Source organism: Fusarium falciforme, chromosome 12 (assembly GCF_026873545.1).
Source record: "Fusarium falciforme chromosome 12, complete sequence".
Taxonomy (NCBI): Eukaryota; Fungi; Ascomycota; class Sordariomycetes; order Hypocreales; family Nectriaceae; genus Fusarium; species Fusarium falciforme.
In genome coordinates, this window is record NC_070555.1 from 1,306,007 (window position 1) to 1,329,180 (window position 23,174).

Sequence of the window (23,174 nt, forward strand, 5' to 3'; positions counted from 1 at the left end):
CGTTAATCCCTTGAGTGGTTCTTCCCTGAGACACCAGATGCTGTTGAGCTGGCAGTGGGGTGTGACCTTGAAGAGTGGGCAAACGCCGAGGAAAAAGCACGTCTTTCAGGCTCGCAATCCAGTGCGGAGCATGACCAGATTGTTTGTCTCGAAAAAAGAGCCAAGGGATGGGCCAGGCTGTCGGAGAAGGACGCAGGGTCGAAGTGCAAGACGCAGGGTGAATGTGAACTGTTCGGCACTGGAGAATTATACAAGGAATTTTGCGATACCGGCGACGGCAAGGCTAAAACTGTCCCTGTCTCAAGTATCTCTGCTAATGAGAGATACCTCGTTAGCCTGGAAGATGAGTACTAGGTTCACTCAACTGGTGTAATGTCAGGTAGGGCCGATGGTCAAACGACACCTGTTCGCCGTGACGATCTGTACCTGCATACCTTTCTTGGTGCCAGGTCCCAAGCGCCCATTACGGCACACCCACTCGCGCGCACGCACAAACACATATTCTGGGGCCGCTTGGGCATTGGTTTCACAGACCAAACTCGACATTCGCACCTTCGCAGCATGTCACCCTGCGACATGATTCGTCTTGCCATCGACAGAGGCCCCAGTCGGCGTTAATGAGCTTGGTCTGGGCTCCGTCCCGAACCCTTGGTCGCCCCGATCAGCGAAGCTTGGCGAGGGACGCCCTGGCCTCGATGGGTCCAGGCTGTTTTCCCTCTGCTGTTTGCCGGTAGGGCGACCCAATCATGTTGAAGGCATAGCAAGCAGGTGATGACAAGATGGCTGTGTCCGTCAAGGAGCGGAGCGGGAATGCAAAAGGTGGCATTTCGAGATTCAGCTTTGCTCAGCCGCCTGAACAGAGATGCAGCCACAGAAGGAGGCCAGAACGAGTTTGCCGATCAGCCCTGTCACGTGCTTAGCGGCTAACTCGTATCGCCAGGAACAGCAAGGACCTGCAGCCTCTAGACACGGCGGCCGCGGACAATGGGGCTCAGTGACCAACAACGTCGTAATATATGGGAAAGGGGAATGAAAAACGGAGCTTCTTGCATCACTCACAGTGTGCAAAGTCCCAAATCATGCGCAAATGGTCCCTTGGTCATTTTGCGCGGAAAAGTCGAATGTGCACCTCAAGATGAGTGGCTTGGCTGTGAGCAAGCCGCAGGAGACTCAGCCGGCACCATGCGGCAATGGTTGGCTTCCCCAGAAATGCAGTGCTCCGCCCGGGTAATGGGAGTGGCTTCACCTCGCCAAAGCGGCGCTGGGGATTGGCAAAAGCCTTCTTGGCGTTGGCAATTGTGCTTGGCACGCAAGCGACCGCCAGCACTTGCATCTGGTCTAGCGAGGGGCGAAGAAATTGACGCCAAAAGCCGTGGAGATGTCGCCACTGAAACGGCACTTGACATGGGTCTAACACCAGCAAAGAAGGCACTGGCCGACGACCTAGCAACAAGTGAGTATCGCGACGTTGGCAGGCAATCTCAGTTTGAAGAAGACACCAGAATATGTCCTCATGCACGCAGCTACCTAATAAGAGCCCGAGTCAGTACTGAGACACCCCTGAGGCTTTCACACATAGGGGCTGACGGGTTGGGTTGCTAAGCCACGTCTCACCCTTACTTCCACTGCTCATCGAATATTATGCAGAGTGACCCTGACCCTCAAGGAAATCGATATTGCTTTTATTCAACTGTGGTAGAACTCGCTTCAGCACCAAAGCGTTCTCATGTGTTCTTTACTGTCGTGCACAGCCCCAAAGCTGGGGCCTGGCTGGCGCCAAAGCAACCAGCGGCCGATGCTGACTATCACGAGAACAACGCCAGCCAAGGCAGAATTCACCAGGCTCTCTGTCGTTTCGAGGGGCCAATGGAAGATGAGCTGAATGAAAACTCTCTCGATGCAATCACATGCCTGTCACCGGCGCTTTGGCAAGCACAAGCAAGCAAGCTCATCTGATGAAACTCACAACGAATCCAACATGTCTCTGCGTTAATTACCCGACTGACTCCAGATGCCAAGGGGCTGTTGAGGTTTATCTTATCGATAGCCGGTAATAGTTTCTTATCTTATCATATGCTCTTAGTCAGCAGGTTCAGCGCTTTCTGTAGGGTAGCTCTGCCTAGCACACATCAGTGCTCGAGCAAGTCAGAGTAAACAGAGGCGCTCAGTAGTTATCATATGTATACTGCAGTGGCCCATTAATTCTTTTAGTACCACGCATTTTTCAAACGGCATAATTCTTATGACTTGATTCGTGAAATTTTGATGATTAATTGTTGGACACGCAGTACTTCTAACCTTGATACAGCAGGTTGCTGCGAGGTGTTCGTCTATGCCTACTATCTTATCGGGGCTTATCTTATCAGATTCATGGTCAGTCAGTATCCTTTCTCGCGACTCAAGCCCGGCAACATCGAGCGATTCGAGATGATCCGTGTCAAGAGAAGGAAAGACCTCAGGTTGTTTTCTCGTCGCTTGAATTAGGCAGAAATAACGAGCATCACAATAAATCAGCACTGCTACTTCAATTGTATCACTCTGAGCCAACACAATGCCTCCATTGACCCCCTGTCAGGAAGCTGATGCGCGTCAGCTGCCAACTGCGTCGCGCTCTGCCTGGCCCCTCTTCTGCGAAAGTCCGAGCTGGCCAATGATGGCAACACACGATTCGTCAGAGGTGTTACCTTAACTTCTTGGTCCCTTCTCATCAACCTCTACAAGTCCAGTTCCTCAATCTTTTCTAGTCCACCAATATCGACTGTTCACTTGGCCTGCGTTAACACCAGCAGCTAGTGCCTGCCTCGACCAGGCAGCATCATGTCGTCCATGGCTAGCTACGATAGCCCTGTTGCGGTTGACAGCGACGTTGATGTCGAGATGATTGATCGCGATGATATTAGCAACTACAACCCCGAGCAGATACTCCCAGAGTCTCCGGAAAACATACAAAAGATCCGTTCCTGGCTGGAGCCCACCTCGTACGACAATGTTGGCGGCGAGTTTCGCAAACATCAAGCCGCTCATGTAGGTGGTACAGGTGTCTGGCTCACTTCGAGCAGCACATATCAGGAATGGCTACAGGGCGAAGAGCATGGGCTGCTTTGGATCAAGGGTATCCCAGGGTCTGGAAAGTCGGTAATGGCGGCCAATCTTGTCAACGAGATAGCCGCTTCCAACCCCGGATGCCCAGTTCTGTTCTTCTTCTTCCGCCAAATCATCGATGCCAATCATGAGCCCAAAGCTCTGCTGCGGGACTGGCTGGACCAGGTGCTGGACTACAGTCCCCCCCTTCAGAAGAAGCTGAAGACTTACTTGCGCCGGACCATTGAATCGATTTCAATGGAGGACATGTGGAAAGATCTCAAGATGGCGTTGGAAAATCTTCCTGGGAAGGCTTTTTGCATCGCTGATGCACTAGACGAGATGGATCAAGGAAACAACGACTTTCTTTCCGCCCTGGGAGATCTCGGCTCGTGGCGACCTAAAACAGTCAAGGTGTTGATCACCAGTCGTCCAGTGCCAACTGTTGAGGATCCCCTCAGGCTAACTCTATGCCTTAATCTTCGGCTGGAGGAGAAGATGGTCGATGTAGACATCTCGAAATACGTCCAGTATACGCTGTCCAACTCGGCCATCCCCCAAAGCGAATGGGAAGTCATTATGAATGCGGTTCCTGGTCGAGCCAACGGCTTGTTTCTATACGCTAAGCTGGCGATGGATGCCTTTCTGGAGCAGGGTGCTGATATCGCCGAAGTAATCTCACGGCTTCCCGCAGACTTGAACGTCCTATATACAGGTCTGCTGAAAGAGCATGCCCGCAGATCTGGTGTAGCCGACAAAATCCAGCATCTGATATTGCAAGCAGTTACCCACGCCAGCCGCCCTCTGCGACTACTCGAGCTTGCTGAACTGATCAAGGTTGTCAGCCCCGATGGCTCTGCACGGGATCTGAAAACGACAAAGAGCCTCATTCGGGCTGCCTGTGGGCCACTTCTGGAGCTCTTGGTGGATGAGACAGTCTCAGTGATTCACCATTCATTCACTGAGTACCTCAAGGGCACAACACGGTCCGAAGATGACCCTGGATACCCCATTCTGCAGAGGGGCCCAACCCATGCCGCACTTGCTACAAGTTGTCTACAATACCTGCAGGCAGGTTGTCTTGAGTCGGTCTCCCTAGACCAGCCCCAACGGTATTCACGCTGGCAACACGAGGAATCAGATCGACCTGTGGGCCTAGAATCGAGGTTGAAGCATCCGTTCTTTGAGTACGCTATCAACAACTGGGCTCACCATGCCAACCGATCTGAATCTGCTGGACATGACCAAACAGCGCTCAACCTGGAGATTGGCAAGTTGTTGGGCGATGACGACAACCGAAGACGGTGGCTTCGGATGGAAGCCCCAGGCTACGAGTCCCTGACGCCGCTCCATATAGCGGCCAAGGAAGGGCTGATCTCATATACAAAGGAAGTGCTTAAAACCTCCGAGGTGGACGCACTCAGCCAATATCACCAAACACCACTGTAAGTACTCTCCAGAATGCTTCAAGAGTAAGAATCCCTATCAGAAGCAGTAAGCTGACACATGCCATCTCCTAGTTGGATGGCAGCTGCGAACGGGCATGCAGATATCATTCGTGTCTTGGCTGCTGCTGGGGCAGACCTCTATCCCCAAAGTCCTAATCAGGGGGAGAAGCCACTTGTCGAAGCAGCATCAAAAAACCACTTTGAGGCCGTGAGGGCATTTCTGGAGGCGGGAGTTGATCCTATTCCACGCACGGAACCACCGGAAGACGACTACTCTGGCTTCTGGTACGTTCCTACTCAAGATACAGCTCTTGAGTGTGCTTGTAACAACGGGCACCTGGAGACAGTCGAGGTGTTTCTTTCGTTCATCGACGAGATTGACACTGTTCACCGTGCTTTGGCTTGGGCTGCAGAGCGCGGCAGATGGAAAGTGGTTGCCAGGATTCTCCAGGTTCCTGGGGTTGATGTCAACAACACGCTCGAGGGCAACACACCGCTGTTCCACGCTTGTTCATGGCCTCAGGATCTCAAGACGATCAGAATTCTTCTAGAGGCGGGAGCAGACCCAAACGTCAAGTGCAAAGGAACTGGAGCTGACTATACTGAGTCCGTTTCTGCCTCGGAGACGTTGAACGCGCCGACGCCCAAGTTCAACTGCTTACACAACATTTGCCGCTGGGCAACCACTTTGGATGATTATACGGCACAAGGTGATCCTGAGATTTTGTCGACCCTTTTCTCGCTCCTAGTTGAAGCGGGTATTGACGTGCATCAACTTACGGCAACGGGGAAGACTTTACTTCATCGCACAGCTAAATCGGCTCTCATGACCCGGTTACTTCTTGATGCTGGAGTTGATGCCAACATCGCCGATAACGATGGCTGTACGCCATTGCATGTTGTGGAAAATCCAGATGTCATGAGACTTCTCATCGAAAATGGCCACGCCAGCATCGAAGCTCGAACCAGATCTGGACAAACTCCTCTTCTCTACATGCTAGACAGGTCTCATAATTCAAGCATCTTTTATGAATTCGGCGATGCCGGCAAAAATACTCCAACCCTCGACCAACTTCTGGAATACAACCCCGACTGCAAGGCGGTTGACCACAAGGGCAACGGCGTGCTGCACCTTGCGCTACAACAACGGCGGTTCAACCGCGACAGGATCAGGGCTCTTCTGGCAGCAGGCGCTGATCCAAACCTCAAGAATCAGGAAGGCTTGGCCCCTTTAGCCTACTTGGATGACTTCAAGTCAGGCGTCTCAGAGCTCTTTGACCTTCTCGTTGACGCCGGCGCTGACATCGACGCCGTTGACCGAAATGGAGCGACTCACCTATTTCGCCTGTTTTCAGACAATGATAGGTTGAGCCCAGAGCGGTTTGATCACACAATCCGACATCTCGTTGATCGAGGCGCTTCTATTTTCTCCCGTGATCGTAAGGGCCGAACACTCCTCCATCAAGTCATTAAACATCATGACGTCGAAGATCGCGAACAGCCAGAGAGTGATATGTTGGCACGCCTCGACTCCTTGATCAGTCGTGGCCTCAACCTCGAGGCTGTTGACCATTATGGAAACGGCCTTCTTCATGAGCTTGCTCTCCGTGAGGAAAATTCGGACACTGAGTGGCGTACGAGAATGATGTTTCTTTGGGAACAACTCATCGAACGAGGTCTGGACGTGGAGGCGAAGAACCATGCTGGACGTACGCCGCTCCACATCCTGTGCGCCCCTGGCGACCATCGCAAGAATGACGACTTTGACCCACGGAGTTTCATGCCCATCGACTATGTGATCTCGCGGATGAAGAAGGTCGACTGTGCAGACCTCGATGGCATTACCCCCTTGCACATTGCAGCCACGGGCGACGAGTTCTACGCCAATCGACTTTTGGATGCCGGTGCTGACCCTAAGTTAGCTACTTATGAAGGCATGACTCCTCTTCACATTGCTGCACGCTGCAGAGAGAGCAACATGGTTGGTCGTCTGCTCGACGCGCTTCGAAAAAGATACGGCACGACGAAGCCTGTGACAGGCGTCAACGCCCAAACGTTTGACAGAGAAGAGGTCACGCCACTCTTCTACGCTTGCCAGTCGGGAAGACCGGAAACGGTAGCCCTTTTGCTTGAGGCTGGTGCCGATGTCAAGATTGGAAAGCCCTTCGAAGCCTGCATTGGCTTTGAAGGTGAGGACCAACTGTGGAAGGACCCTCACCCATCGACGGATGTCCCTGAGAATGGCAAGGATGTCGTTGCGGTGAAAATCAAGGATACATCTCGCCGAGTGCCAAATGTTCATGGATTACAGGGGTTGACCGAACAAAGCGCGGCCAGGCTTGAGGAGATTCTTGACATGCTCATCAAACATGGAGCTGAGGTTTATCGAATCGATGGCTTTGATGATGGAAGCTTCTCCATCGGACAGGCTATTCAAAGGGAGGAGCATTATCTTGCTGCGTGCTTGAAAGAGGTGTTGACCGAGCATGGAAGGCTGAAGGAACCTCAACATGACCACTACGTTGCGGATTGGACCAAGGTCTTGCGGCCCTTGACGAATGAAGCCTCAATCGATATCATGACGGATCTGAGGCTTCTAGAAGCAGGGCAAAGCAATTTTGAGCTCGTGTCTTTCCTCCTGGCCCGAAGGAAGTACTTTCTCGTGGAAAGGCTTGCCCATATGGGAGCAACTTTCCTCCCGAACCGCGACAAGGACTGGGGCTTGAGATCTAATCTGTCGACTCTCATCCGCTACGGGTTTTCTCGCCTCGTCGACAAAATCGGCACATTCGAGGCAGAGTCAAGGTTGGAGAAGGGAGATTGGTATGCGTTTGGTGACAAGACACGACCTGGTCTTTGGAATGCAGAGGGAGGCTTTTTTGCATCTGAGAAACGCCATGACTCCATGGAACCCTTCATCATGGAAGCTGTCCGGAGACAACTGCCCAACATGGAAGTGGTCCGGTTGTTGGTCGAAAAGTTTGGAGTCGATGTTAATGAAACGTCGTACCCTCCCGTATCGGCAAGGGATATTGAAAAGTCCTCGGCCCTTCATCTTGTCGCCTTTGGCCGAGCATGGTGGCATGTTCACCAAGCCTTGCCCTACCTGCTCAAAGCAGGTGCTGATATCAACATTCGCAACTCGAACGGGCAAACTCCGCTCCTCATATCTCTGGGAGGAATTGGCTTTCGCTACCTCTATGGGCCATATTACATGGATGCGACCAAGATGCTGATTGAGGCTGGCGCGGATGTCAACGCATCCGACGATAAGGGAACCAGCTGCCTCGCCCTAGCCCACCAGGATATAGACCTGATCAGGCTCCTCAAGTCTCATGGAGCAACTGTAACAGCAGATGTTTTGTTTGCCGCTATCCAGGATGGAAACCTTGAAGGCCTGGAGGAGTTCCTTTCAGGCGAAGTTGATGCAAACATGCGCCAGCCCAAGAAGCCGGATGAGAAACGAGGACGGCTAAGTCAGGATCATCATGCCAGCTGGACATCGACAGTAACGGAGGAGCATGAATACTACCCTCTCATGCGCTGCCCCAGGGAGTTGGGCAACAACTGGATCGGGCGGCATGGCCTCGCAGGTCAACAAAGAGCTGATGAGGCGTTTCGGATGATGCAACTTCTACTGGATCATGGAGCAAACCCACTCGCAAGGCTCCGGCAAGTGGAAAAGAGTTCCAAAAAGGGTGATGTCAAGTACTATGTCGAAGTGACGGTTCTGCATCACATTCTGCGAAATGGATTGCTGGTTGGACCAATGCTTAGCGTTCCGGACTTGGATGTCAACTGCCGAGATAGCAAAGGCCGTACTCTACTCCACGCGGCATGCGAGGGCAGCCAGGGGGCCGACTATGGCGTCGTCTCCCGTCAAGAGGATGAATATCGAACCGATGGCACGACCATCTTCAAGAAGCTCGTTTCTCTCGGTGCCGACCTTGAGGCCCGGGATGACTTTGGCCGGAATGTCCTGCATCACATGATTCACGACCACAATGAAACAAAAAAGTTTGACCAGTTCCGAGATTCGCTTGCTTATGTTCTCGACAAAGCACCAAATCTCATGGACCAGGCAGATGGCGACGGTTGGACGCCGCTGTACTACGCAATCCGCCAGGGAGGTCGTAGAAAAGAGGTTCGTGCAGCAAGGGCTTTCTTGTTAGCAGGAGCAAATCCCTCGGTGGTTGCAGCAAACGGCGAAAGTCTTCTTCACGTACTTGCTCCGTATCTCGAGGTTGAGGAGATACTTGATCTGTTTGAGGAGTTGGTGGGAAGGGGGTTGGATGTGAACAAGCGAAACAACATGGGAGGCACGCCATTGTTTGCATTCTACAGCCGTGCGGATAGTAAAGAGTTGTTCTGTGGAGGAAAAAGAAGAAGGTATCAGCAGAGTGACGATGGGATGAGGTCTCCTCAGTCGCCTGCCTACTCACCCCCCTACTCACCTGCCTCACCCGCCTCGCCCGCATCACCTAGGCCGCCTAGATCGCCCTCGTCGCCGACCTACTCGCCTATATTGGAGAGGAAGCTGCAACAACTCGGGATAACTAGAGAAAGAGAAGCAGTCAAGATGCTGCAGAAAGTAGGTGCCGACTTCTTTGCCAAGGACGCCAAGGGTCGAGGACTGCTGCACGTTGCTGCGAGCAGAAGCGTCAGGACCTTCAGTGATTTGATGGAACTGGGCCTGGACACGATGCTGGAGGATGATGCCCAGCAGACGCCTCTTGATGTAGCAGCTGCTTTCGAGAATGAGAGTGTGCTGCAGCTGTTTGAGAAAGATAAGAAGGACGGTGTGAGGGAGGCTAAGGTTGCTCGTTCTCCGTTACCGGTGCCGGCCTATCCTGAGTTTGACGAGATATATCCGGCTGCGGATGAATGGCCATGATCGAATGAACTTGAATAACAGTAGGAACATGCTTGGAATTTCGTATATAACTTCTCTATCGACGATATACTTGAAATGATAACGATGCTTTTCTAGACATTACTCAGGCTTACAAGGTAAACTCTGCCACCATGAGGCAGGGGTGGTTGACAAAAGCTTCTGATATGAAGCTGGCGAGAGTTATTCCCTCTTGTGTTGCGCCCTGCCATTTTCTCACTGCTGGAGCATCTTTAGGAGTGGTTTCCAGTTGCCAATCCCCAGAAGTAAGCAGCCCAAGAACCAAGAATAAGCACAATGACAGCTCCAAAGTTGATGAGACCAAGCTTGCGGTGCCATTCAGCACTGTCAGAGGACTCGTACTCCTCCTTCTTGGTGTTGATGATGTGGCCGTTGTTGACTCTCTTCTTGCGGCTCCATTGCAAGAAGCCGATGGTGTCAGTCATATATCCAATAATTATCATGATGGCAGCAACAACAACTGAGCCAGCTGCAAGAGTCACGTATAGCACCGTGACGTTCTTGTAGCTGTCGTTGTCGCGGTCCTGGATGGCGCCAGCGATAACACCGACGATGATGGTCATGCTGTTGTTGATGGCAATCTTGATGGCGTACCCGGATCCAAAGACTTCTTGATACCACATACTAGTGCGGATGCTGTCGATGATGACGGTAGGTCCGAATGAAGAAGCAATAGCGTAGATGCCAAAGCTGGCTGCTGTTCCGGCGACTGTTGGGCCCCAAGCTGCGAGGCACATTGAGAGGAGCATTCCCAGACCGCATACTAGCATGACGGTGAGACGCTGTCCAAGAAGATCAACGAATATGCCGACAAGTGGTACGAAGAAGAAGCCCAGGTATTGCGACATGGCTGAGTACCATCCTGCCTTGACAGCTGAGATCTTGAAGCGCTGTTCTGCGAGTTCGGTGCCGTTGGAAGAGAAAATATTGGCTGTCGAAGTCTGGAACAAGGAGAACAAGCAGACGAGCCAGAAAGTCCAAGGAAGACGGAGCATCTTGCCAATCTCAAACTTCTTGTTGTTCTCAGTGAGCTTCTCTCCAGTAGCCGGGTCGCGAGTTCCAGCATAGCGCTTCTCGCACCAGCGGGTGAACCACCAGAAGAAGAGGGTGGCAACGTTGGTGAAGAGGTTCATAAAGACAGCCATCCAGTACGCCCAGCTAAAGTCTCCTAAGTTCTTGGATATGACGTTTGCCGTGGCCTTTCCGACGAAGGAACCGATCTTGCCGATGCCCAGTTCGAACGCGAGAGTAGAGGCGAAGCCGGAGGATGGGGGAAACCAGGAGGAGAAGATCTTGTACTGGGCGACTTGGGTTGCTACGTCGCCAAAGGCTTGGACGACGATGCCGCCGATCATGAATTTGTAGCTTCGGACTGTGGTGGCTGCTGCGACGAGGATGGCGCCGATGCTGAAGACGGCGTTGCCCCAGAGCATGGTGCTTGCACCTCCATAGCGGTCTGTGAGAATACCGCTGACGAGAATCAGAGCGGTCTTGATGAAGTTCTCACTCGTGTCAAGAACGGCATACTGCGTGTTGGTAATGTGCAGTTTCTGGAGAGTCAATTAGACATGGTTCAATTTCTATGTGAAGCAAACAACTCACCTTCTTCAAGGTACTCTTCAGAGCTCCTGTAACTCCACTGCTCCAATGACCTCCAAAGCCAATCATACTGACGACGACGACCGAGAGGAGCTTCATGCTCAGAGGAACAGGCTTCTTGCCATTGTGCTCCGAGTCGCTATCGTCTCGGTCGACGGCAGAGGCATTGGTCGAGACATGCTCGGGGTCCTTGGTTTCCTTTGAGACATCCATGCTACAATATAACCGAAGATCAATGCCAAAGCGGGCAAGTAAAGAAAAGACTGATGCGCTGGAGAAAAGAATTATCTGATCGAAGTCGGCGATGGCGCCCTTTATCAGATCAAAAATTTGTGGGGGCCATCACGAACAAGGTTCGTTTCGTGAACCATGACTAGCAAAAAAAGTCACTAGCCGATACCCTCCAGCTGGATAAAGACGCGTCAGTCCCACCCTGTGACGGCGGCCGACGGGGGGAGGAGGCCCTGGAAAGGCGCCTGAGTCGATGGTCTCCCACGCTTTAAACGCTCGGATCGTGGGGCATTGAACGTGGGTTTTTTCCGATGTCACGAGAGAGAGAATGTGTCTTTGTTGTATCGCAATTCAGGAGGAATAATTGTTACCGTGTTTCCTTTGACTCAATCAAGTGCCATAGGCCAAATACATCACCTTTCGCAGAGAATATGAGCCCCAGATCAACATGATTGAACAGATCAGATAAGACAACCGACATCTCCAAGATCCATCAAACTCACAAGAACGGTTAGCTCGTCCGATCGGCGTGATATCGGAGCCGTCAGGAGCATCAAATTTCTCACCGTGAGAGGATCAGCCCCACAGACAGGGGTAAACGCACCATTTCCTCTCACCGTGAGAGAAATAAAGATTTCGGATCTGGACCTTCCAGATTATCTTGCCCCATAGTTTGTCAAGAGTTGCCACCAAGAAGACCATGTGCTTATGCAGCTCCGTCCGTCACTTGACGGCTGAATTTGACCCAGATGAGGCCATGGGCCTTGTCTCTGACCTAAATAAGCATCTAGCGGCTGTCCGAGCTATCCTCTCCAAGTCGAAGCCACTCGCTCGGGAGGTCCGATATCAGGTGGTGCCCAATAATCACCGCACAATGAAGATTCTTTCGGTACAGTCCGTCGATGTTGGGGGAGTGGATCAGCTTTACAACAGGTTCAAGGGTCATGTACAAGACTTCTGGGGCTGTTCCGAGAATAACCTCCACCAAGAGCTGCGTCGACGACTCGCCTGCGTGACCATCTTCCTCAGGTCCAAGCTGGACTCTGAAGCATGGGTCTCGGCTGGAGTATCCGGCCTCGTTCAAGGCCAGAAACCTTCCGAACTTCGTTACGCAGGTAGCAAGTACATCAAAATTGCACGAAAGCTAGGAGGTATTGGATCTATTCTTTGGCTTCCGCTCGAGGTACCCTCTTCAACGTGAGTTACCTACCCCTCTGACTGCATCATCGAGTGCTTACCCGGTCTAGATGGGAGAGATATCTCAACATTGACGATGAAGAAGTATTTGACCACTTGAAGTCGATCGGGTCAAATATTCCCAACTATGACAGCTTTGTGCAGCGGTTGATCGCAAGTCAACTTGACGGTCAGCAGCATCCTTCCTTGTTCCTATTGTTTGATTAATGAACCGCAGATTCTTCTATTCAACTCTCACCTTACAATCTCGCTCTTTCGTATGACGACTGCTTTCCAACCTCTGATCAAGTTGTCTTGATCCTTTGTGCCTTCGGGGGTTCTGCGGTTCCCCTTGAACTGCTGAAGAGCGTACGGATTCCCCATAGACATTGGACCGATGACGGCGAAATCGATAGTACAGATGCCGTTGACTTTGATCTTCCTCGAGGGCTGGTCAACGTCTTATCGGATGATAAGCGCCTTGATCAAGCTAGCCAACGTCCTGAGATCGCTCAGCAAATGCTGGAAGATGGTAAGACGCTCACTTGGTCCATCCGCCCTGAATCAATGGCATCTATTACCAGTCGCCTGTCTCCACAGACCCAGGAGGACCTGGCTACTACAGCCTTGAAACTCATCTGTTTCGCATGCCCTCTTGTCTATGAGGGCAAAGCCAACTGGTAAGTGCATCATTGTGATACTGGGCGACCCGTTAAAGTCATCCAGGCCTCCCTACATGAAAAAGGCGATTTGGGCCTTGCTGGACAATGCCACGAACCAGAAGCGAGTACCAATGTCCCTCAAGACGCACGTAATAGACGCCCTCATGTTCTTCACCGAGAGAGACTTCTTCGCGATCCGCCGTGTTGCCATTGAACGAGCCAAGTCGCTGCTGCGCAAGTCGATGCCATATTATTACCACGCCTCGATTGCCCTTTTTGATAGCATCATGCTTCGTATTGATGGAAACCTAGAGAGGTCAGATGCTAGGATAATCGACTTCCTTGCTGAATATCACGATACTAGTACCCGCTGCGACAATGCTCTCCGAGGGAGGCTTCACATCTCTCACCTCGAAAACAAGATCCATCGTTACGATAACGACGTGGCTTCTTTCATGTATAAATGGGAGGGAATCCATCCGCTCTCGACGTTCGAGATTGAGGTTACCCGCAGGCTTCAGGGCACAGCGGCGAGATATTTCCATTCCATAGGGGACTTTCAGACAGCCAAGGCGTCTTTGGAGCAACACCTATGGCTTAACTCTACAAAGCCTATCCGCTTGAACACAAGAGTTCTCATTGTTACCCGGCTTGGAGAGATCCACTGCGAGCTGGGAGAGTTCGAAAAGACTCTTGCAGTGCTTCAGCCAGAGCTTGCGGGCCTCACTGAAAAGAAGGGCCGTCCGTTTCGACGGTTGTCAATGGCAATGATAGAAGCTTATCTAGGACTTGGCATGTTGGATACCGCAGAGTCCATTATCAAACAGTTGGCTGATGTTGAGCCACCTGAGCTGGACGATATCAACGACCAAATGCTACATATGCGTCGGCTCATTCTAGTCTCCCGCACCGCCCACGAACAATTGCGTTTTGACGAGGCTTTGCGGCTTTGGAAGTTTACCCTACAAAGAATGGAGAGTCTCGTGACCTTCAAAACTAGGCATGGTTGGGTTCTGGCCGTCATCTACCTCTCCATGGCTCACGCTCAACTGTGCCTGGGTGATGGCGAAGGGGCTAGACAGTCGTGGGATGTTGCCGTCCAAATATCCATGAACGAAAGATACGAGTACGCCATTCCAATACTTGCAACTTCTTGGCTGCAAAAGATTGTTGGGGCGATTCATCAGGAACGAGGGTGGCCGTTCCGGGTAATGCTTCCAGGGGGGAAGCCAGATATGACATGGCAATAGTCATCAGCGCTTCTATCATATCGTTATAGAGAAGTAAAGATATTGAAACTAGAGGGACGAGGCAATGATAGGATGCCTTGTGATAATGAAGGTTCTTCATATTATGGTAACAACTTGGGCAAACATGTCTGGCGGTACATGAGAAATAACGAAAAACATCCGGCATTGGTATCTTATTGCTCGCGTAATCCAATAAAACCCTAAGTCCATCCTCACTTGTTCTTTGACTTTCTTGAGCTCAGTTTCCATGTTGAGGGTTTGCTCCAGCGAAGGCCAGACTTGGTCTTGCCTGAGGAACCGTCTGCTTCCTCAGAAGGGTCATTGGCCTGGGGATTCGCATCAAGCTCGGCAGGCCAAACCTGAGGCGCTGGAGGAGGCGTGGCAGTTTTCTCGGAAGAGTTTGTTTGCACTGGCACCACCAAGCTCTGAGACACAACCTCCTCGTTTACAGGCAGTTCAACCACAGGTCTCAGCTTTTCATCGCCGGCCTTGAGGTAGCCGTCCGAGTCTGTCAGAGATCGTGTAGGAAGTTGAACCTCATCTCCAGGCAACTCGCAGATGGGTGGTGGTGCTGCAGAAAGCTCTGAGGGTGCACTTGGGCTGTGTGCCAGGGCGACGCTTGAGGAGCTTCTGAGAGACGCGTTCCTCGGGACGTTGTCGAAGCGATTGCTGTAGATAATCTCCTCAATAGAACCCCGCAGCTTGTTGAATCTGAAACCAACCGATACCTTCTTGAGAGGGATGAGTTGGTTGATCTCGTCGTGGACCTGCTGCTGGAGTCGCTTCTCCTTGCCGGAGAAGGAGGTGATGGTTGTCTTGGAGTAGTACTTCGCGGCGTCTTCGATCTGCTTGATGGAAACATACTTGCCATCGTAGCGGAACGACCGTTCGAGAATCAAGATCATGTCGCAAGAACACTTGAGAAGCATCCGCGCCGTTGGAGGAAGACCCAGGAGACAACCAGCAGCACCAACAACTATGCCTATTCCCACTGTAGGCACCGCAACACCCACAGCAACAGCGCTAACGCTAGCGAACTGCGTCAAAGACACCTTGAGAAAGTCCCTCATATTTCCCATGACCACGTCCGACATGATCTTTTCAACCTCTGCAGGTGTTGTCTTGGGGAAGCCAAAGCACTGAAGCACATGCTCGCAGATGAGCCGTGACACTGTAGGTGTTCCTATCATGCCGGTAAAGGGGAGGGGGACGGCTGCGGTGCGGACGGCGTGGGTTCCAAGTCTCATACACTCTGTAATGGCCGAGTTGATCTTCTGTTCAACATCAACTACTTGAGCGGCAACACAGAAGAGACGTACGCGTTCGTCGGTGATGAGTCCGATAGTTTGGGAAAGGAGATCCTTGATACCTGCATCGTCATCTGGGAGCTGTTAGAGTCTAGGAACCGCCAGTGCTTGGGGCTGAGCGTACCTTTGGAAAGACAGCAGAAGCCATCTGCCTTGTAATGCTCGATCTGTGAGAGCTGGTTCCGAAGCTCGGCGAACTGGGCCTCAGCTATCGCGCTGGCCTTTTCCTCGGCTTGCTTCTTGGCCTCTTTGTAGTTTCCTGTTTCTTCCATAATCTCTTCCAGAAGCTGCATCTTGCGGTATCCCATGAGCTTATCTTTCTTTGTTCCAACAACGAATACGGGAACTTGATGCGAGTATTGGGCTATAGTCGCAAAGGTTCTCTTATCTGCTTCTTCAATGCGAGCCACGTCTGAATCAACGCAAAACCTAGAAGATGGGTGAGATGTATGAGCAGAGCAGCAGTGAAGCAAGACTCACCAAATAACGTGAAGAGCTTCTGCGGGATCTTCTTGAAACGCTCTATGTCTAAGGAACTTGGCAATTAAGTCAAGCTCAGTATCACTGCCCGCTTGCCAACCCCTGGAGTCGTGGATGAGCAATCCAGGATGTTTTGGCGACTCAAATGCCACATTGATGTCGTGGACACCCTGCTGATACGAGAGAGACTCGTCTGTCATTTCAACACCAAACACCTTGTTGATGAGTGTCGACTTTCCGACACCTGTCTTTCCACAAACCAAGATTCGAAACGCCTTGACACCACTAGCTTGGAGTTGCATGTCTCGAAGCCAAGGGGCAAGCAACTCGGGGTCCTCGACTAGGTACGTGTCTTGGAAGTTGGTGATTTGAGCCTTGAGTGCTTTGAGATTGGGAAGCTCAAGATATCGGGGGTAACGATCAAGAACACAGAAGAGGGATGGATGGATCATTGTGCCATATGGACCTGCGAGAATGTTAGAGGGAGCAATGAAAAGATGGCATCAGCCTTACCATTGTCACTCCATCCGAGGAGCTTTCCATCAGTTCCAAAGATTTTACGCGTAGGGCTATGCTTGTATCGATCCGAATCAAGCTTCAAACTGTGGACATCCAACCCAGAGGCTGACCGCTTGCCATGAGAGCTCTGGATGTCAAACATGCTGAGTCGGATGCCATTTGCGAACTGCAGTCGCCACTGGATGTCTTCAGAACCATCTAGTGTTGGCAAGTTGCCAGCGAACTGAGGAAACACAAGTGACATTGGATTGTCAGCAGCTATTGAGCTCTCCATAGAGAGTAAGCTTAGCCCGGCGTACAAGCTCTCCAGGATGATCCACTGGAGCGGATACAGGGAGAGACCATCGTGGGCGGTCCCGCCGATTAAGTCATCGTGCCTGCCCAAGAACCAAGCCTGAATGAACGATCGGGTGGCCATCTCAGCCTCTTCTGGAGCACTGAAAGCCTGGAGCGCTCTGCTGGTGCGGGTCTCGTTTATGGCGAGGGCGTGCCGAAGAATCTCGATGGAAGAACCAAACGAGATGTCGTATACGCTGGCCTTTGGCGGTGTGCGAATGACAGTGTCGAAGAGACCTACGAACCGTATCCGAGGGGGCTCATCGGCGTGGATCTTGATCTTTTGGATGAGTTGGGGGCCATTCTTGAAGTCATCCTCAAGCTGGGCCTTGATGAGTGCAAGTGCTGTGTCATAGAGGTCGTCGAATATCTCGGGCGACGCTGTCTTGGCCAAACCAAGACGTTGGACGATGCCAGCAACTGCCCGAGCAACAAAGGCGCCGTGGCCCGATCCGTACAGCCAGAGCTCATCTTCAGGACGCTCAAGAGTTGACGAGATGTCCTTGACAATAGTCTTGATGAGCTCAGGAGTCATATCGGCATTGGAGTTCTTGGGTTTCCATCTGTCGCTCAGCTTGGGAGTACTGGCAGTAGCGGTGTAGTACTTTGGGATCTGGGTGATCTCAACTCCTCCAACGTGGCAAACACCCTCTCTCACCAGAGCCTTGATCCTCTGGATACTCGAAGGGTTCGTGTCTTCTAGTGAAAAGTCAGCAATGAGCGGTGGAAAGGCTAGAAGATGAAACTATTTACTCTTGCCGTCCTGCGGCTCACAGCCGTCCACCAGGACGATTAGACGCCTTAGTCTCCCGTTACCCGACATTTTGGGTGTGCAACCTTTGGTCGGTGGAAGGTTGAGCAGACGATACAGTTTTAATTAAGCGCCCAAGCGAGCTTTTTAAACGACGTCAGACCATGGAGCGGGGAATCCAAGATTGCAGGTCTATTGGCTCTGCCAAGGGTAAGCGTCATTTCAGGGCTGACCGTAAGCAAGGCTGAAACACAGCCGAGTGGCTTTGCGGATAAACTGTGCGATCCCTGTTCCTTGGCCACTTGGATAGGGAAAATGGGTGACACTGCAGTTCAGCTTTCACTAGTATGCCTTGTGGCATGCACTTGGCACCAATAGAGTCCCTCTGAATGGTTTTATTGTAAGAAATACTGACTATCGAATGCACCTCCTTTCGCCCCCAACTCTTGGCCTACAATGGTTCAGCCCAGAGAGCCTACCATGATCGGCAGATTATGTCGTGCTCAGCAACTGAGCCCAATTGGTAAGCGCCTACAGACACTTCTTGGCCTCGCGGGAAATGATCTCCTTGATCTCACCCTCCTTCTTGACAATGGTGACGCACTGGGACTTGCCCTTGGCATCGGGGGTGATGGTGACCTTGAGACGACCGTCGTCCTCGGTCGAATAGGTGAAGCTGAAGCTGTCGTTGTTGCTCTCGTGGCTGACGTTGGTGTTGGTGTTGCCCTTGGTGTCGCCCTTGGTAGTAATGATTCCACCGTTGTTGCCAAGGATGGCGCGTCCCCCGCAGGTAGGTCGTCGAATATTAAAGAAGCCGGTGACGAAGCAGGTCGCACCGTCAAAGGCCTGGCCAAAGATGCTGGTGGCGGCGTTGACACCGGTTCCGACGATGTTGGTGGCAGTATCGACGCCGGTCTTGACGAGATCAAAGATGCCGGCCTCCTCACGGGGAGCCTGTAGAGTTGTCAGTGTTGTTGATAGGTACTAGGTTGCAGAGGTAGCTTACAACGGGGGCGGCCATGACAGTGTTGGCAGCAACGGCCAGGATGGTGATAGCGGCGGTGACCTTCATCTTGATGGTTTGGGGTGGTTGTTTGAAAGTGTTGAAAGGTTGTGAAGGTGAATGATTGTTGAGATGATTGCTGATGCTGATGCTGATGAAGAAAGATAGACTTGGGAGGCGAGAAGGCCGATATTTATACAACGATCTTGACCCTTTCGTTCGCAGACTACTACATAGTACAGGCACAGAAACCATCTATCCTATCCATCTCTACACGGCTTGGCATTCCTATCCAACTAGACCGCATCTCAAGTCGGACCGAGTCCTCTGCCGACAGAGCATAGTCCCGCTCTCAACCTTTTTGCGACAAGGTTTCAGTTAGGATAGGACCCTTAGACCCTTGGACCCCGAATGCGAAGCAGCAAGTTAGATTTTCTACTAGAGAAAAACGGTCTTGACGCATTCGGAGGAAATTTCCCCTGGACAAGATGCCAGACAGATGTCTTTCATGGTCACTAGTTAGTAAATATGGTCTCGTTTTCCGCGCCTGGAGTACATAAGAACAGAAGAATGGAAATCTTTCCTTTCTTCACATTTATACCATCAAATCGATCTCTAATTATGAACGAATAAGGTTGAGCGGGTTCTTCACCGCTTCCAAATAAAGAAACCTACTCAACACGGCCCAAGAAGCTAATGCGCGTGCCGTCTACCGTAGATATTTCACATTCCTTAACGCTCGGCCCGACTCCAGCCGCTCGCCCTTTTCGTTATTATTGTAATTAGAAAACATCCCTTGATCCGTTCCATAGTCTTAAAACGGTGAATATGGGAGAGAGATTAAGGCGAGTAATAAGGCCGGTGCCGACGGAGGGAAACACCCGGTGTTCACAAGATAAATGTGGAATTGTATCTGATGTGGGTTTGTATCTCCCGTCCACTACTAAGCCCTTTTGGATATTCTGGGGGATCACGGGGTCTTTGTGACTGCCCTCAATTGCGTTCAAATCACGGTGCTTGCCATGGTTATTGGGTGGGTGCTCTTCAACCAAGATCGACCTCCAACCACGGAAGGGGAAGTGAACGTTCTCGCGGGAGGAGATCGGGATAAAGTCAAACTATCCATGCCTTTTCTTCACGCCAAGGGATGCGGAAACCGGCCCGTCTCTTCGGCTATTCTCTGTGCCGGACATGAAGAACCAGCCACCGCGTCTCACGATAGGAAGGGTCAGTGCTGGTTTCGGCCTCACTTGGGGCAGTAAACCACCTTACCCTAAAGGTTCGATAAAGATTAGACCTTTTGCTCAGATTCTACGGCCATCTAAAAAAAATTAATGGAGATAGAGAGACTGGACCAGAATCTTGGATGGGTAGAGGACACGCCCGTAGTAACATGGATTTTGATAGAACGCGGTCCATGGGGTGAGGATATAATTTTTGCAGTGTTCTACATGGTTGCCTGTTCACATATAGTTCCTACTGACAGTTTCAGCCTCCAAAGGCCTTATCATGGAGCAAACCGTAGCTGTCTTATGGCTCAATAGCTTGATACGACAAAACTGCTTTTAAGTTGCTACCATACATGGTCAAGATGAATAAATTGCAAAAATCGTCTGAAAATAGTCACAAAGACTGAGGCATGGCCCTACGGTTTGCGGCTTCGCGGAAAACAACGAGGTCGGTTCTCCAAGCGCACATGGACTTATCTATTCATCAGCAAATAATATGTACTTACAGCATTTTAAACCTTGATTGACTATTTGCACTGTGAACCGCATTTATGGGCCCAACTATCATTATGTAAAGAGAACGCGAGCGGCTTTCAACGCCAAACTCGGTATCGCCCTCTGTGGGACGCTGAGCAATCGAAGCATTGTTTCCCATCTTGACCGTGTTGCGCGGGTGACTTACTGGGCGTATACTTATGTACTACCATAGATTATCGCATTAGATGTAGTCCGCTCTGCTGCCCCAAAACTGCTTGAAGAGGCGATAAGAAATGTCACCGAGTGGGTTTGTGTGCTTCTGTACTTGTCTTATTTCCCATCACAAGGCAAGGTAGGCATATCCAGTTGGATTGGCGCTAAAATAACATCAGAATCGACGAAATTGACATGGAATTCTAACCAATCATTCAAACTGGGACGTTTAACATCCCAAGGCTTTAAGTTGCTGCATGCGAGCGTCCTATGTCATACATCTTGGATGCCTGAGACCCCGATCTAATCCTTGCCCATTGCAAAAGGCTCAAGAGCATTCTATTTCCGATATCTAACTCTTATCTTTCTTGTGGAGGGTTTCAGTGTGCCTTCGCTACGCTTGTTTCTGCATGACTGAACAACATCTTTGGAACTGGTGTGGTTGCCAAACAACTTCAATTCAAGTGAGCAGAACGCAGCTAACGTTAGATGGCATGAAAAAATCGTCACTCACATCTCGATATCTCAATAGATCACACTTAATACCTTGAAACTCAATTCTTCTACATAAAGACATAGAGTTGAGAGACTTCCTAGTCTCCAAGAACCCTACACACGAATAGCGGCAACCACATCAACTTCCAGCTTCAGCCTCAGCTTCAACTCGGTACGAATGCAAAGATGTGGCACCGTAATATGACCCACATGAACGCTAACATAGCCTCTGGATTGTGATTGACATCAGTACGACTGGACGGACGTTATGTTGATAAACATCACTGCCTTGCCCACAATAAGGGGTGGATGAGATCACTCTCATAGCCGTGCGTAAAAAGATTTTTTTTTTTTTTTTTTTTAGGATGGATTGCGTCTAGAAGGCTCAAGAAGATCAGTCTAGATCTTCAGGCATGAAAGAGTCTGCGTTCAAGTTAGAAGGTCCCATCAGATAGAGCGAGGCTGCTTGTGAGTTATGGCATGTCATATCCGACGTACTTGAGTACCTAAAAGCTAACGCCTGCTTGTTGTGTTTTTGTCTATCTCATCCCCCTAAGCAAAAAGCTCGATATCAACTTGGAGAGCATACCTCACCGGTCAGCCTCATGCCCTGTCCACAGGTAATGACGAAGCAGGGAGCTTTTGTCTCAGCCGCCTTGGATATCCCTGCTTCACATTCAGAGGCCAGAAGCCTAATGCTTCCACCTATTCCAGCCAGCCACTTCGCAATTGCATTGGGCCGAATTTGATTCAGGCTGTAGGTCCAGACTGCTCGGCACATGGTACCACGTAGGAGGCTGGCGTGTTGGCCAGAAGCCGGTATCGCAGGCCAGGTGGCAGTAATATGTGGCAGCCTACATATAAAAAGACTATCTTCACGCCATCTCAATAAGTGCGAGCTGAGCTTCGGGGTGTTTGCCGTTTTGGAAGAGCCTGCTTCCTCAGGAAAGTGGGCTTGCAGCTATGTCTCATATCCTACGTTACGATTAGCTCCCGTTGAACCTACCACTACGCCACTGGGCCTTGATGGGCTTGCAAACCATAATATGGCTAATTGGCTAATCTTGGAAACAAGCGGAGTCTTTCCTATTCTCCCCGGCAGAGTTCGAGTTCCGGCAGGTTCTGTACAAGAACGAATCGGTGTCTCGGAATATAATGAGACAAAACATGAGATATTACAACACAGTGTATGAAACGGCCACGCAAGGGAACGAGAGCCAGTGCGGTGATCACTGTCTTTGACCAGCCAGCCCAGGAAGCGCCAAAACCTCAACACTTGGCTCACTTGATGCTTGCCCTTGTTAGAACTTGGTCTCGATCTTTGCGGTTCGCGGCCCGCCCCGTAAGAGTGCAAAATAACACCCAGCCAAAGTTTCAGCCCTATACAAGCTCCACTTGCAGCAACGAGGGTCATGTTGGTTCGTTCGTTGGCGTTCGCGGGCCAGATTATCAGCAGAGTAATGTAACAGATAGCTAGGCTGGGGTTTGAGGAAAGCGGAAGAATCCAGATATGCAAGTTGGCCTGTAGCTTTCTCATACGTACACATGCCAAGGCGCTTATTGATTATGCCAAGCTGACACAGCGTAGACTCGCGCGGGATGATGGGCAGCTTACGGGTCGTATTATCCTCGATCAGATGATTCTACATGCGCAATCATTATTAAACTCACTAGTCTGGGCATTATTAAACTCAGTCTGGGCACACACGACAGCTTGGAAATAAATTTTCTTAAATGCCAGTCCTTGGTCATCTCAACGTACTCTACAAGGAGTGGAATCCTCATAAAGAATCCCTTCCTTCTAGCCCCCTAAGCCCCCCTCTCCCTGCATTTACAACACGCATAATCCTGCGAGTTGGCTTGATGGTCTCACCTCGCACTTGGCCCCCTTAGAAGTAACGAAATCCTGGGGCTGAAGGGCCCTCTTCAACACCAGTATCCGTATCCTCGTCCGCGTCTGCGCCTGCGTTCGCATCCACATCAGTACCTGCCGACGGGATATCTT

The 23,174-nt window shown here is 51.0% G+C and overlaps 5 protein-coding genes across 5 annotated transcripts; 2 read left to right on the forward strand and 3 right to left on the reverse strand.

Moving 5' to 3' along the window:
* Positions 1–2,817: 2,817 nt before the first annotated feature.
* NCS54_01419000 (NACHT domain-containing protein) lies at positions 2,818–9,423 on the forward strand (the record flags this gene model as incomplete). The annotated part of the gene is made up of 2 exons (XM_053159350.1): positions 2,818–4,526; positions 4,602–9,423. The coding sequence occupies 2 exons, from the start codon at positions 2,818–2,820 to the stop codon at positions 9,421–9,423; spliced, it is 6,531 nt and encodes a 2,176-aa protein (XP_053015325.1).
* Positions 9,424–9,653: 230 nt separating this feature from the next.
* Positions 9,654–11,253, reverse strand: NCS54_01419100 (MFS domain-containing protein; the record flags this gene model as incomplete). Its single annotated transcript, XM_053159351.1, has 2 exons — positions 9,654–10,991; positions 11,044–11,253. The coding sequence occupies 2 exons, from the start codon at positions 11,251–11,253 to the stop codon at positions 9,654–9,656; spliced, it is 1,548 nt and encodes a 515-aa protein (XP_053015326.1).
* A 718-nt stretch (positions 11,254–11,971) lies between these two features.
* NCS54_01419200 (Hypothetical protein) lies at positions 11,972–14,396 on the forward strand (the record flags this gene model as incomplete). Its single annotated transcript, XM_053159352.1, has 5 exons — positions 11,972–12,468; positions 12,519–12,637; positions 12,686–13,127; positions 13,174–14,235; positions 14,360–14,396. 5 exons carry the CDS (start codon positions 11,972–11,974, stop codon positions 14,394–14,396), a joined length of 2,157 nt encoding a protein of 718 aa, XP_053015327.1.
* A 175-nt stretch (positions 14,397–14,571) lies between these two features.
* On the reverse strand, positions 14,572–17,824 carry NCS54_01419300 (Hypothetical protein; the record flags this gene model as incomplete). The annotated part of the gene is made up of 5 exons (XM_053159353.1): positions 14,572–15,740; positions 15,791–16,095; positions 16,147–16,612; positions 16,660–17,700; positions 17,755–17,824. The coding sequence occupies 5 exons, from the start codon at positions 17,822–17,824 to the stop codon at positions 14,572–14,574; spliced, it is 3,051 nt and encodes a 1,016-aa protein (XP_053015328.1).
* Positions 17,825–18,283: 459 nt separating this feature from the next.
* Positions 18,284–18,899, reverse strand: NCS54_01419400 (Hypothetical protein; the record flags this gene model as incomplete). The annotated part of the gene is made up of 2 exons (XM_053159354.1): positions 18,759–18,899; positions 18,284–18,706 (listed from the first exon to the last, which is right to left on the reverse strand). Exons 1-2 carry the CDS (start codon positions 18,822–18,824, stop codon positions 18,284–18,286), a joined length of 489 nt encoding a protein of 162 aa, XP_053015329.1. The 5' UTR covers positions 18,825–18,899.
* Between the last annotated feature and the right edge of the window lie 4,275 nt (positions 18,900–23,174).